Source organism: Onychostruthus taczanowskii, unplaced genomic scaffold (assembly GCF_017590055.1).
Source record: "Onychostruthus taczanowskii isolate IOZ18803 unplaced genomic scaffold, ASM1759005v1 scaffold56, whole genome shotgun sequence".
Classification (NCBI taxonomy): Eukaryota; Metazoa; Chordata; class Aves; order Passeriformes; family Passeridae; genus Onychostruthus; species Onychostruthus taczanowskii.
The window spans coordinates 2609687-2624707 of NW_024503235.1; the positions used below are offsets into that span (position 1 = coordinate 2609687).

Below are 15021 nucleotides of genomic sequence, written 5' to 3' on the forward strand. Positions count from 1 at the left end.
AGGCTACAGTCCAATCTCATCGTGGGCCAGTTCTTTTGTTCCTGGTTTGGAATCAAGGCCTGTATTTATTCATTCCTCGAGGTTGCTGCTCCACTGGCTTCAGATGCAGCCCCTTGGATCTTCCTTTCCGTGGGGATTCAGATCCTAGGCCCTGCCCTTGGGCAAAACATATGTTCCCCTCCAACCTGGATCCAACCAGAGAATAATTGTTTTATGTTTATTAATCACCTGCATGCAAATAGGTGCCAATAAAAACTCCAGGCAGATTCTCTGCCAGGCTCACATCCTCCAAGAGCTCCACAGCACAGTTTGGTGTCTGAACAATGAATCCCTCCAATGAACAGGCATCGCTGCTTTGATATGCAGTGACAAAAATATCACATCAGCTCAGCCCCTCTGCAGTGATGAGTTTGAAATGAAACAAGAAACCTGCAAAAACACTCAACATCAGTGGTAAAATAAATTAGAGATGCTGCATTAAGCTAAACAAGTAGATTAATGCAAGACGAAGGGGTGAGATTTCAGTGGCAGAACGACAACGCTCCGACTCCGCTCGTGTTAAATGTGACCTGCCAAGAGGAAATCATAAGGCTGGAGATTGCTGAGTGTGAAAGTTTAAAAGGTTTTCAAGAGATAGAATGAGTTTTAGCAAAACGTTTTAGAGTTCTGTGCCATTGGCCTTAAATAAAAGCCATTGCAGCCATTACAGCAAAACCAGCTGTAATTAAACTCATTCTGGGAAGAATTTAACTACAAAGCCTGATGGGACTCCAGGGAAGAATCAGATTTAAGTAAGAGGCAGGGTGAGTTAAGGCACTGGAGCTGCAAATTTCTTCTGTGTCATTAAGCAAGTCTCAGTCTTACCCAGTTCTCACCCATTCCAGAAGACAGGAATACTTTAAGACTGACAACTTTTCTTTGGGAAGAAATGAACCTTCTCAAACAGACCACTGAGCTAAGACCAAAAAGCTTAGACAAATTAACAGTTAAGTCTGTCACTCACCTTCTCCAGCTGAGAACTTGGGTGTTGTGCCACAACACACAACTATCAGTCTGCACACTATCCTCTACACGTCTAGCCTATTTCCAAGATTCTTTTTCTGAGCTTAATCAAACAGAAAAATAAGCACCCAGAGCAATTTTAATGCCAATTCAAGTAGGGAAGGAGTCACACCAAAAACTGATCTCAGAAAAATCACTTCTGAGCAGAGCACACGTATCAGCCACATGGTAATTATCTGAGGCTGCTGCATGAATGGGGGTTTCATAGGGAAGCAGCATCCTGAGCCTAGATGGATAATCAGGGATTATTCTCAAGGAAACAAAGCTCTAGCTAGTTGAGAGTAATTCAAAGATTTATGAGGAGTGTTGCAGTTTAATTTCTCACTGAACTGCTTTCATGTACTTCTAAATGTACAGACACATCAATTAAGAAATATCACACAATTGATATATTAGTTTCTATTTAAAATACTACTTAAATTCTATTTAGTGTAGTGATGAACCCACTGTGCCAGCAGAATGCTGTTTCCCAGTAACAGAACCATTGCCAGGTGAGTTAAAAGTGCATTTCAAAATTCATTATACTTGGAAACTTTCGTATCAATCTAATTCAAGTGAAAAAAAAAAACCCTCTATCAAAAGCAAATTAGGTCTTTGAAAACCTCGTTAATATTTTATACAGCAAAAAGTGGTAACATCTTTGAAAAAATAACGTAGATGCTGTATGTTTGGCATGGACCACTTGCCTGGGGTTTGATGAGCTTTAGTGATGAGAGGGATGACAGCACAATGTCATCTAAAAAATACAGTTTTCCCACAAATAAGAAATTTGGAGAGCAGTAAAATCTCAGAAGAGGAAAGATAAATAAGCTGAATGTGCCCCCATGAACTGTAAATCAAGTTTCACTTTCACTGTGGAACAATTTACTCAAATCCTCTCAGGAAGGATCAGTGGAATAAAAAGATAAAACTGGCTATATAAATGTCAGGCTTTATTCGAGCTCCCACTGCAGTACATTACTCATGTGCTTCAAATGAATAGAAAAAAAAAAAAACCAAGAGAGAACAAAACAAGACTACTGACGAAAGATCTTGGGGGTTAGGACTCCACTTTGGCAAGGGGTATATTGTCCACTTCGTGGATGCCCTCCTTGTCAATGAAGCGGGCGTTGAAGGAGGTCAGGTTGAGGATGAAGCGTTTCTGAAGCTGTTCAAAGACAAAAAGAAGGAATGAGATTCACTCAAAGCTTCAATAAAAGAGGAGAGTATACTTTCAGTTTCCATCCTGGTTCTAGTGACACAAAATATTAGGAACTAGAGCGGGTTTTTTCACTGCTCAGGAGTGAATTAGTGGGAGTTTGTTGTAAGATAGTTCACATTAGACAAACCTCGGGCAGAGATGCAAAATAGCCAGGCCTGTTAACAAGACATTTAAGCAGGAAAACTAGAGTGGGCTAAAATTTTGGACACAAAGTGTACATATGACAAAGATACTTCAGACAGGACCTCCTCAGAGCACTTCTTCTTGATGTTACATCCAAATCAATCTCTTAAAGACAAGGATAAAGACTATTTTCCTACAAAAAAAGCCTTGGTGTCTGAAATGTCTGGAGTCTAATGTTGACATTAAAATTGGTCATGAACTTTAAGGTCAAGGCTTTACCTCAGATATCACTTCACACGCTGGAAAAGAATTAATTTATGCTTCTAAGAGTTCTTAAGTGTAACACAAGTGACAAGCATGCTGCAGTACATTCAGAAGAAACATAAGAGGAAAAAGTCAGGATCAGTATTACGCTAAGCACGCAAAAAGCTCAAGTTTACGTTCTGGAGGACGTGAACCGTGCAAAGGCAATGCAACTGCCTCTAAATCCTTTTCCTCAGTAGCTATTCCACATCTGGCCAGTGCCTTTATTACCCTTCTGGCAAAGGCAGCAAGAAATGCGACAAGAGGAACAGGAAAGCATCAGCGAGTGAATGCAAACAAACATTCCTTTCTCAGGAGCATCAGGGCCTGAGCTCAGCAACTCACCTCCTCTAGACATTTTTTTAAGAGATCCACAGCTTCCTCACGTGTGATACCTGAAAGGGAAAACATCCACAGATTGATTTCATTAGAGGCCATCTCTCTCCACAGAAACTTTTATTAAATTTAAACAACTTTTCAGCTGAGCACCAAAACCTCTCCTTCCCAGCTCACAGAAAACACTTTCCAGATGTCCCGAGGACGCCCTGCACCGCAGTGCTCACGCCCCAACAAGCCATTGAGAATCGATTTGTTACAGGGAATGGGAAGCATGACGGAATTCTGCCTCCCATGGCCAGGGCCTGGCTCAGAGAAGCCCAGCCACCTCCCTCTCCTGCAGTTTATTGCAGCTCTAAATCAGCTCCAGCTGCCCCGGCCGGCTGCGGGTCCAGGGCAGGAGGTGGAGATGGGTTTAGCGTGATGCTCCTGCTGTTCCTGAGCTCAATAAAGGACAAGGCACGTGTGGGATGCTCCTGCTATTCTCACACTTCAGGATAAAATCCAGCACTCCGTAGGGGTGACAAGCCATGACAGTGAAGTTCATTATTTTCCTCTGTTCCACAAGGAATGGTGAAAATGGAACAATAGATTGTTGGGGGACATGACTAGAAAACAAACAGGGTCGGTGGGTCTAAAACTTCTTTCTAGGCTTTGTTCCAGACCTGCATCCACTGCTCAGGCAAGTTAAATGAAAATGATCAGTTTATAGCTACATTTCTTGAAGGAGGTAGATGAAAGGATTTCTAATCTCAGAGCAGAGATAATAACTTAAACTCAGCTTTGCACACAGGAGTCAAATAGTTTGTACCTAAAGCCAAAGATGTCAGATTAACAATATTCTGTGCTTTGCACATTTCCTTATCTGCACAGTGGGGATGGGGCCATGTATATTCCTTGGCACTGGATTATGTGTCTAAACTAAAAGTTTAGACAGGTACAAACATGTACAAGAGTTATGATGAGCAGCTGCCAAGTGCACAGAACTGTGAATCAGTCTAAAACCTCTCCATTGCCCACAGAAGCTGTGGCTGCCCCATCCCTGGAAGTGTCCATGGCCAGGTTGGCCAGGGCTTGGAGCATCTGGGACAGTGGAAGGTGTCCCTGCCCATGGCAGGAGGTGAAATGAGATGAGCTTTAAGGTTCCTTCCAACCCAAACCATTCCACACTCTGTGATTCATCATCACCACTCCAGAGTGCTGGAGATGATCTTGCTAGGAATATCTTTTCATTTGAATGTTTTAAATTTATCATAGACAAAGCCAATCCAAGATATGGTGCAATAGGATCTGGGACTGACCTCTGAATATTGATACTCTGGGAAAATGTACATGTCAGAGCCAACAGACAAGAAAGAAGATAGAGCTGTCAAACTGTTATTTATTAAAAGCAGACTACCAGCTGCCAATGGTCCAGGAAAGCCTAATCATATTTTAGAATAACTGAAATGTCCTTTATTTCCAGTCTGTATGCTGCAAACAGGGAAAAAAAATTAAGGAGTTGACTAGTTTTCTGTTACCATGCTAGCAAAACCAAAGGCAACCTTTCGAGCTCCATTTATCTAACAAAAAGTCAAGTTCCAATCTGTTGCACCACAGCAATGCCACCTGATTCAGCAAATGTCAGTCTCACTGGTTAATAAACTCAAGGCCTAAATTGAAGCAGGAGAATTTTCCTGTCCAGTGGCTCCACTCACCTGGCTTGTAATAGCGGTCAAGGATGCTAAGGGTAAGGAATGCTCCATATCCATGTGCTGCAAAGGGAGCCTTTGCCAGAGCTGCCAGGTAGTCCATGTAGTACAGGGCAGGGCCCTCGTGGTCATCATAGCCAGCCAGGAGAAGGTTCACGTGGTAAGGGGTCTGCCAAGAGAAATGATGTTTTTGTTAGAGCACTCACACCAGATCTTTGAATCCCGATTTCCCGTGCACCAGGGAACAGCAGCAGAGCTGATTACCCAATTCCTTATCGTAAAATGCTACATCAGTCTTGTCTGCAGAACACTGTGGGTCTCAAGGTAAAAGTGATCAGGTCTTCTGGTGACATGGACTGCACAAGCAAATAAAAACACAGAACTCTTCCAGTGTGTTTGGGGTTTTTTTTACAGCTTTCACAACACACTCAAACTTTAAAGAACTTGAATGCAGTTTTCACGCCAGATTCTTTCCCCTCAACATAAAAATTATGGATTTTTACTGCTGACACGTGAGCACAACGTGAACATTTTGCAGTTTCTAAGAAGTCTTTGTTCATGTAACCTGCTCTTTGCTCTCTTCCCACTCCCCCTCCCAGTGAGCTTGGCCCGTCCCAGCATGTATGAAAGCTCTCACACACTGCAGCTACACACAGTGTCCTGTTCACTGGCAATTTGCTTTTTATTGCATGTACCAAGTTTAATATTTGGCAGTCTACCCCATGTTCTGGGTTTAGTGTTCCACCATCATGAATAAATCAGACATCTCTTCTTCTCCTACATCTCCTTCCAAGATCTGTACTTTGTAAAACCATGAAACACACGTGCACTGTATTATTTTTAAACGTAGGATCAGAAAAAATTTGGGCATTGTATGTATTTTTAAAAGCAGCTTTTATATACTTCCAGTATTTCCATATCTACACAATGTTTCTTATTAAATTAATTGTACTAACAGGATATCTCCAAACTGCTGGAAAACCTGGATCAACAAGCAACAAAATAAGAAAAAAAAAAATTATGATGCAACTACCAGATTAAAAAAGCAAACAAAATTTCACCCTAAAGCCAAAACATTAACTGCATCATAGAAAAAGTTCATTTTTGATACTCAATACAGGAAATTTACGCACACACACACAAAAAATCACATGCCACTATATTTTTACTTTCAGACAGTATGAAAGAATAAAGCAGGCTAGAGTTATATATAAAACATCACTTTAAATTGTGTGATTTAATCTTCAAAGCATCCAAGAATATTTGGAAAGAAGTTACCATGCAGCTGTATTGGTTTAATTAGGCTGTATTTCATCATTTATTTATTCTGAAACATCACACAAGTTGATATTTAAGAGCCATGACACAAGATCACTCAAATTATTGTGTGACTTGGAATTACCAACATTGGCATATGCGAGATACTCAACCATAAATAAATGGTGTTATACAGACTTAAACCCATCTGTAAACTGATTTTCAGTTTTAAGTTCTCCTGCTAATGGTCTCTGAGACTTCTTAAAACTCAAATGTGAATAATTATCCCCCATGCCTTATTATTCTAGAAAGGCAGGATTTAAACATTAGCAAATATACATAATCTATTTACGACTTCCATGATTATAAATTAAATTTGCAGCATAACACCTCGATGCTGGGACTGAATTTCTTGTACATCCCAAACCTTTTGTCCATTCCAAAGGCAGCCTTTCTTGACTTCTGTAACTTGGTCCATGCCAACAATTCTCAACTCTTTACAAGGCTGGTGTGGTTAAAGGGCCATCAAATGAGTGATGGCTAACAGGAACAGTTGTTTTAACTCAAACTTCCCTTCCTACAGAAGCACCATTTTTCACCCCAAGTAGTTTTGCACTTGGTGCTGTTTGATTTAAAATAACGACAGCAATTAGGAGATGTGTGAAATTGTTCAGAATTTACAGCTGAAGAGCACAGTTGTGCCAAAGAGCCCAACCCCAGCTCGGTGGTGACACAGCCCTGTGACATCTGGCGGAAGCCAAAGTCACAGCGAGGGGGGAAAGGTGGGAGCAAGGAAGCCTCCTGCCAAGTGTGGACATGGGGAGAGGAGCTGAAAGCTGCCTTTGGAATCCAGCCAGACCCTGCCACCTATAATTAAACAGCATCACAATCAGAGACTGAACTTCATCACCTTTGGAGGGCAGGGGGCTTTTTTTCCTACTTCCCCCCCCTCCAACATACACATAACCTCAGCAGTGAGTTCAATGTACCAAACCCTGCACTGATTCAGCAGGTGAACCAGGTGAGGTGCTGGAACAGGTAACAACAGAATCCTGAAATGGTGTGGGTTGAAAGGGACCTTAAAGCCCATCCCATTCCACCCCCTGCGATGGGCAGGGACACCTTCCACTATCCCAGGTTCTTCCTCTTCCAATATCCTGGCCTTGGACACTTCCAGGGATCCAGGGGCAGCCACAGCTTCTCTGGGCTCCGTGTGCCAGGGCCTGCCCACCCTCACAGGGAACAATTCCTTCCCAATATCCAATCTAACCCTGCTCTCCTTCAGCTTAAGGCCATTCACCCTTGTCCTGCCACTACACACTACAGCATCACTCACCTCCGTGAAAGCCAAAGCACCTTCCAGGTTTGCCTTGATCACAAACCACAAAGACTCTTTTCAGATCCTGCTTTGGAGCAGAAATCTTGTGTTTTAAGAAGAGAAATGTCATGAAAAACCACATGGTGACTATCAAGTAGAAGCAAAGACAACAGTGATGTAATGGCCTTAAGATACAAGTCCAGTGTCATTACACTTGATACTTTCCACCAGAAGAACAATTTCAAGGCACTGCCTTGTGAGCTGTCCCCAAGATATCAAGAATATGGAGTACAGGACTAATGGGAATCCTAAATGAAATCAAACTGGATAACAGGGAGGAACCCAGATGGTGATGAACAATGCAGAACAAACTGTTTTGATCTTGGCCACAACAAGAGTCTAAATGCCTGAGAAAGTCCTGCTGCAATTTAACCTTCCCTTTCATACACCTTCTGACCTCCTGTAACAGCTTCACACAGTGAGTGCCAATAAAGCAACAAACACTACCTTTTCCCTACCAAACCTTTAACTTTTCAACTATTTTCCCACTCCTAACAGGAGGCACTGGCATGTTTTACCTTTTAATTTTTATTTTCATGATTCACATGATTACATTAGTAGCCTCTTATGCAGTTTCAAGCACCAGCGTTAATCCTTCTGGTATCCCACATATTATGACGAAAATGTAACAAAACTCATAGGGAAAAAACCCCAACTCTCATGGCAAGGCTTGTATTGTAAAATTGTAAATGTCACAAACGAACCACGAAGTGCTAAGTTAGAGAAAAAAGCTTCTGCCTGCAATGTGGAGATCAGTGTAGTGTGACAGCAGTGTCAGAGAGCGCCGCGCGCCCTGGGGCGTTGCCATCTGCACCAGAGCAGCGTTTTGTCTCCGGTAAATAAACACATCTGCCTCTGTCAGTGTCCTCCCCACTCTGCTGCCCAGCTGGAGAAGGTGAGCTGGAAGACAGGCGTGGGCTCAGCAAGGAGTGGAGCCACAGGGAGGATCAGGCCCCAAGGGACGTGGCAGAGAGGAAGACAAAGGTGCCACGTCAGTGATGCCTCCTGATGGGCAGGTTTACCAAAAAGCCTGTTAAAGGTACTTCAAATCATACGTAAGAAATAGCTGCCACTGCTGAAAAGGACAGGACACTCAGACTCATCTGTGCAGGTCAGAAGTCCCTGAGATGAGCCATCAGCACCAGGGCCAGGCCCCAATAGTATCACTGCTTCACATCAGCCTCGAGAACTGCACAGGAATGCACAGAACACACACAGATCTTCCAAATCACAGCTCAACACAAGCTAAAGCAAACAGCATCACTGCCAACCATCACCTGCCAGCCATGCAGTTGGATGAAGCCATTTAAACCAGAAGAGCAGTGTGAAATTACAGAATATCCTCAGTTGGAAGGGACCCACAAGAAAAAATTCCTACCTGCAGCTGCGATATGCATCAGAAAGGAGAACAATAATCTCTGGCTGTTCCTGTGCATGAGTTCTGGAAGAACTCTCACCCCACGTGTGTAGTTCTCAACAATACAGCTCTGAGGTTAATACTGGCCCTTATTTGCTACTGTAAAACCTGATTTCAGGCCTGAGCAGTGCACTGTTAGAACAGCAACACAGTTTAACCCACACTCTATTCCTGACAGAGCTCATCAACTTCATTCTCAACATCCTCTTTCTTCCTGTTTTCTTTCATGTAGCACATTAACATTCTTCTCAATGAAATGCTTCCTAACCTTAGATCATTAAAGGTTTGTTTGCCCCCTCACAGCAGCTTTTCATACTTTGAAAAAAATCACCCTGGGAAACATTGCTAATTGCAGTACAGTAACTTGAAAACACAACCCCAGCTTGGATGTGGTATTTACCAAAAGTCTCATGTCGCTGTTTACAAAAGGCACTTGTTTTCCTAAGTACATCAAACAGCTTTGCTCTATGAAATCACTTTCCAAGAAGATTAAACGGATTTGGAGCATTTGCATGAAAACCCACAACCTTATCTCGATGTTCAAGAAGTTTAATTCACTTCACGTCTGCAGCGTGTGACAAAATGTTTACTGGGCCCAAGGCTGGAATTTTAAGTCTATGGCTGTATCAGTTATTGATAAGTGATGTGATAAGTTTTTAAAATAAGCAAATCAAGCTCTATTTTACTAAGGCATTATTTCAGCAATGTGAACTCACAGAATATCAGAATCAGTGATGTTGGAGAAGACCTCCAAGATCATCGAGTCCAATCCATGACCCATCACCCCTTGTTACCCAGACCAGAGCACTGAATGCAACATCCAGTTGTTCCTTGACCCCACGACATCCCTGAGCAGCCAGTTCCAAATTCATCACTAAAGACAGCAGCTCCCACCTTTTTCAGACTCCATTATTTGAGGATGGAAATGTTCCCTGGAAGCCTGTGCCAGAATCTCCCAGCTTTACTCACCCGACTCCGGAGATAGTCCGCGAGGTTTCGCCGGGTGAAGTTTGCAGCTGCAGTGGGAGACAATTCATAACCTGGAGAAGAAATGGGACTATTTACTTGATAACAAATCATTCATGTTTCACCTCCCACCTTCCCATGCCTTTTTTGAAATAACAAAATGTTCTTTAGTGATAAAATGTAGTGCCTTTTGTCTAATTCTGGTTTATTCTGAAAGCTACAGACATGAACAGGGCCCTCAGACTCTGGGTATTTCATATCTGTATGGACCATAGAAATACATGGCTTCAAAAAATTCAAGTGTTAAGGACATGTAGCTTGACTTTTTTGTCCAATATATCAGAAGAACTAGTGACAGTTAGCATGCAATGGACGTATTAGAATAGTAAGTCTGTCAGTAACATATTTGTGTCATTTATATTGCAAAGAAGTTTGATAGGATTTGGATAAACCATTTAATTTATACTGTACAATCCAGATTCTAATTCTGCATCCTGCCTGAATTATCACCTTTGCTGGGAACTAAAAATGCAGAAATCTTTACAGAAGGTTTGAGAACAGCCCTCTCCACCAACATTCACCTGGAAACCACTCTTAGCTCTGCTCCCAGCCCACAGGGCCTGTCCTGCTTCACTCACCATTTCTCATTTTGTAGAGCTGAACATTTTTCTGGATGTATTCTGCAAACTGCACCGTGTCTCCAGGCTCCCCCACACACAGCAGTAAGATCTTTTCACTCATCTTAAACATTTTGTCATGGTCTAGGCAAAGAAAAATAACATTGAGTGCCATGGGTCACGAGGAAGAATAAATTATTTTGCCAATATCATGACACATCAGGACTTTACAGAAGCAAGAAAGACATGTGGATAACTGCATCATGACCTGGAGCACCATGATAAAAAGCCCTTTTGAGCACACACTGACATTTGGTGTCTCACAGCTGGTGGCACAGAACACAAGAGTTGTTAAAGTGAAACAAAGCCCTTCAGGAGGGAGGCATTCCAGAAATAGACAGTATTTCTTACCTTAGAAGCAAGGTAGGAAAGAATAAAGCTTCACACAGAATATTGTGTTCAAAGCATAAGGGTTTGCTTCCTGGGATCAGGAGTAAGAATTTTGCTCAGTGACTATTCAACTTTATTCAAATATTCTGCAACAGAAGCAACCAATTTATATAAAGTTGAAATATCAACACACTGAGCAAAAGCAATCTTAGGAAATCCAGAAACAAATTCCATGTCAAATGATGCCCTTTTACTTATATCCAGCAGTCCCAAAAACCAGAAGCATATGTGAATGAAGCTTTTCCAGAAACATTTCTTTTGCTTGTCATTTTTTTTGGAAAAAACCAAACCAAACTATCAAAGAGAATGAAAATTAAAACAATTATTATAAATCATAATGAAGCTGACCTATAAGCAGGAAATGAAGGAACAGCAATCCATATTTTTAGATGAAAGTGCAGTTTAAAACAGTTTTAAGTTTGTGTTGAGGGGATCCAAGTTGTTGCAATGACAGTGCTGAAGACAATCCTGTGCTCACAGAGTCTCCTCTCACCAGAGCAGGTACCTGGCACTTGGATACCCCAGGCAGACACTGAGCAGCTGCTGGAGTGAAGGGAAAATCCTTGCACAAACACCAAGCCTCCAGCTCTGAGCTTCCTCTCCAGCTCACGAAATGGTGCTGAACAATCTGTGCTGCAAGGCAGGCACCAAGTGTCACAATCCTCTAAAATGATGTCAAAAGTCATCACAGCACTGGAGCTCAGGGAAAGCCACTGACACTGCCCAGCCCTGCAATCCCCGACTGCTTTGGGTTGGAAAGGAGCTTAAAGCCCATCCCCTCCCATGGGCAGGGACACCTTCCACTGCCCCGCGTCCAGCCTGGCCTTGGGCACTGCCAGGGATCCAGGGGCAGCCCCAGCTGCTCTGGGCACCTGTGCCAGGGCTTGCCCACCCTCACAGGGAGCAATTCCTGCCCAATTCCCATCCATCCCTGCCCTCTGGCAGTGGGAAGCCATTCCCTGTGTCCTGTCACTCCAGGCCCTTATAAATTGTCTTTCTCCATCCTTCCTGCAGGTTCCCTTCAGGTACTGGAAGGGCAATTAGGTCACCTCAAAACTTCTTCAGGCTGAAATTAATTTACAAATAAACAGTCTAAATATAGATCTGAAAATTATGGGGTTCCCCCCCCAGCAAAAACAACTAAATCCTATGTTCAAAGTACATATTTCTTAAAGGTTGTGAACAAACCTATCTGGAACCAATATTAACTTAGAAAACATTATTTAAAGTGATTAAATTTTTATTTTGTATGTACCACAGCCTCTAACACTGCTCCAATTTGCTATCACAGACTTGAAGTGAAACATTTGATGTAAAAGCAGTGCTATAACATTTTTATATAATTTACTTATATTCATTTGTATGGACCTAGCAATTTTCTGTTCTACAACTTTTTTAAAACGAGCTAGTAAAGCACAGTCTTTAGAATAGAACAAGCTTCAGTCTAGCAGGAAAAAAAAATTGATTTCAGAGAATTTAAATAATTTTTTTAGAGAGACTTGGTGAGACCCTAGATGTCTCACCATACAAAGAAACCAAAGCCATGTTTCAGTCTGGCTCCTGCTCCCTGTGCTGTGAATTTCACTGATACTTTTAGTCCCCACAATGCCTTTTCTCCCATTAATTACGTTTTACCACTGAATTGGGCACAAGTGAGCATCTCCTGTCACACATCGTTATCCGAACAGGGTTTTAAAACACTTGAACACTGCTGCTCAGAGCGAGGTTTGGGATCACAAGCCAGCGCTCACCTGAACAGGTAAATTAAGCTGACAACCCAACACAGAGCGGTCACACGCGGTCACGACTGGGGACTTTACCCGGAGCAAGAGGCGATTTAAGCCCCGCTTTGGCTCCGTGCTCCAGAGGCCGCCTGGCACTTCCTACAGCCACTACACCTCCCTGAAGGGCCCTGCAGCGCTCACACCGAGAAACCTCCCCGCGAACAGCCTCCCCTCAGCCCGAGCGCCGGGCCCACCCCGCACACCGCGGGCGCGCCCGGGGCCCTGCGACACCCTCCCGAGCCACGGCTCAGCACGGGGCCCCGGCGCCTCCCAGGGTCTCACCGTGCTTCATCTGGATGATGCTGGTGGCCGCCACGGTGTCCGCGGCCACCAGGACGTAGTCAGGGCCCTGAATGCCGATGAGGTACTCCATGGCCGTGACACAGCGCGGCCCGGCCCGCCCCGCCGCGCCTGCGCGCCCGCGCGCGCCGATGGCGTCACGGCTCGCGAGAGCCGCCCGCCCGCGCGGGGCCGTGGAGCCCTGAGGGGAGCGGGGTGGCCCTGAATCTGAGGGGGTCGAGTTCCGTCCCTTTGGGATATCGGGGTCATTAAATGTGGAAAAGGATGGGGTGGCCCTGAATCTGAGGGGGTCGAGTTCCGTCCCTTTGGAATATCGGGGCGGTTAAATGTGGAAAGGATGGGGTGGCCCTGAATCTGGAGGGGGTCGAGTTCCGTCCCTGTGGAATCATGGGATGGTTAAAGGTGGAAAAAGACGGCGTGGCCTCGAATCTGAAGGGGTCGAGTTCCATCGCTTTGGAATACCGGGGTCGTTAAAATGTGGAAAAGGATGGGTTGGCCTCAAATCTGAGGGGGTTGGGTTCCCTCCCTTTGGAATAAGGGGATGATTAAATGTGGAAAAGGAGGAGGTGTCCTCGAATCTGAGGGGGTTGGGTTCCATTGCTTTGCAATATCGGGATGGTTCAAGGTGGAAAAGGACGGGTTGGCCTCGAATCTGCGGGGGTCGAGTTCCATGCCTTTGGAATTGCTGGTGGTTAAAGGTGGAAAAGGATGGTGGCCTCAAATCTGAGGGGGTTGAGTTGCATCCCTTTGGAATCATGGGATAGTTAAAGGTGGAAAAGGATGAGGTGTCCTCGAATCTGAGGGGGTCGGGTTCCATCGCTTTACAATATCAAGATGGTTCAAGGTGGAAAAGGACAGGTTGGCGTTGAATCTGAGGGGATCGAGTTCCATCCCTTTGGAATTGCTGAGTGGTTAAAGGTGGAAAAGGATGGTGGCCTCAAATCTGAGGGGGTTGAGTTGCATCCCTTTGGAATCATGGGATAGTTAAAGGTGGAAAAGGATGAGGTGTCCTCGAATCTGAGGGGGTCGAGTTCCATCCCTTTGGAATAAAAGGATGGGGTGACCTCAAATCTGAGGGCTGTGGGTTCCATCCCTTTGGAATAACGGGATGGTTAAATATGGAAAAGATCCCAGAGACGCAGTGTGTCTGAATGAGGCACTGAGGTTGGAAAAGACCTCCAAGGTCACCCTCAGCCCAGCGCTGCCACCATGCCCTTTACTAAACCATGTCCCCAAGTTCTGCATCCACGTAAGATTTTCAGGAATCATCAAGGTTGGATTTAAGATCATTCAGTCCCTCAACCAGCGCTGCCTCTGGAGCCACATCACCCAGCTCCTCTTGGACACCTCCAGGGACAGTGGCTCCACCACCACCCCAGGCTGCCTGTTCCAATGTCTAACCATGCAAACAGCGAACATTTTTTCCAATATCTGATGTGGATCCCCTCTGTCTCAGCTTGAGGCCAATTCCTCTTGTCCTTCGCTGAGCTACTCTTCTCATAGTAGGAGAGATGGCCCCACCTCACCCGCCTGCCTGTCAGGGAGTTTGTGCAAAGCCAAAAAGTCCCATCTGAGCCTTCTTTTACCCAGGCTGAGCCTCTCCAGCTCCCTCAGCCATTCCCCAGCTCTGTTCCCTTCTCTGACACGCTCCAGCCCCTCGATGTCTCTCTTGCCATGAAGGGCCCAGAACTGCCCCAGGATCCAACGTGCAGCCCAGCAGTGCCAGCACAGGGGATGGACAGTGTCCATGTGCCCCAAAACCACTGAAGTTGGTTCCCCACAGCCAAAGGGACAATCCCCCTCTCTCCCAATTGGTGATCCCAATATCCTGTTCTCCTTCCAGGTGCTGAGCCCTCCTGGGTGCATTGCTGCTGCCTTGGGCTGGGAAACGCTGTCCTCAGGGATCTGGGCTCTGCTTTCTGCTCAGTCTCCATCTCATATGACCAGTGTGGGGCTGTGGTGTGACCAGGATGGTGAGATGGGAGGGATTTGTCGTTCCAGGGGTTGTTTGAGCAGTCTCTCAATGTGATGTTAGTAAAGATGATGTTACAGTTACTGGAATGCCTGGATGAAGTTTCCTGCAGGAACCCCTGCTTGCCAGAGAAGTAAAGAACCCGCATGTTCCTGCTGTTGCAG

At 44.6% G+C, this 15021-nt stretch overlaps 1 protein-coding gene across 1 annotated transcript; it reads right to left on the reverse strand.

Moving 5' to 3' along the window:
- Window positions 1–1977: 1977 nt before the first annotated feature.
- On the reverse strand, window positions 1978–13011 carry PSMB2 (proteasome 20S subunit beta 2). Its single transcript, XM_041417643.1, has 6 exons — window positions 12868–13011; window positions 10373–10495; window positions 9738–9808; window positions 4723–4885; window positions 3035–3084; window positions 1978–2209 (listed from the first exon to the last, which is right to left on the reverse strand). Exons 1-6 carry the CDS (start codon window positions 12956–12958, stop codon window positions 2102–2104), a joined length of 606 nt encoding a protein of 201 aa, XP_041273577.1. The 5' UTR covers window positions 12959–13011; the 3' UTR covers window positions 1978–2101.
- Window positions 13012–15021: the final 2010 nt, after the last annotated feature.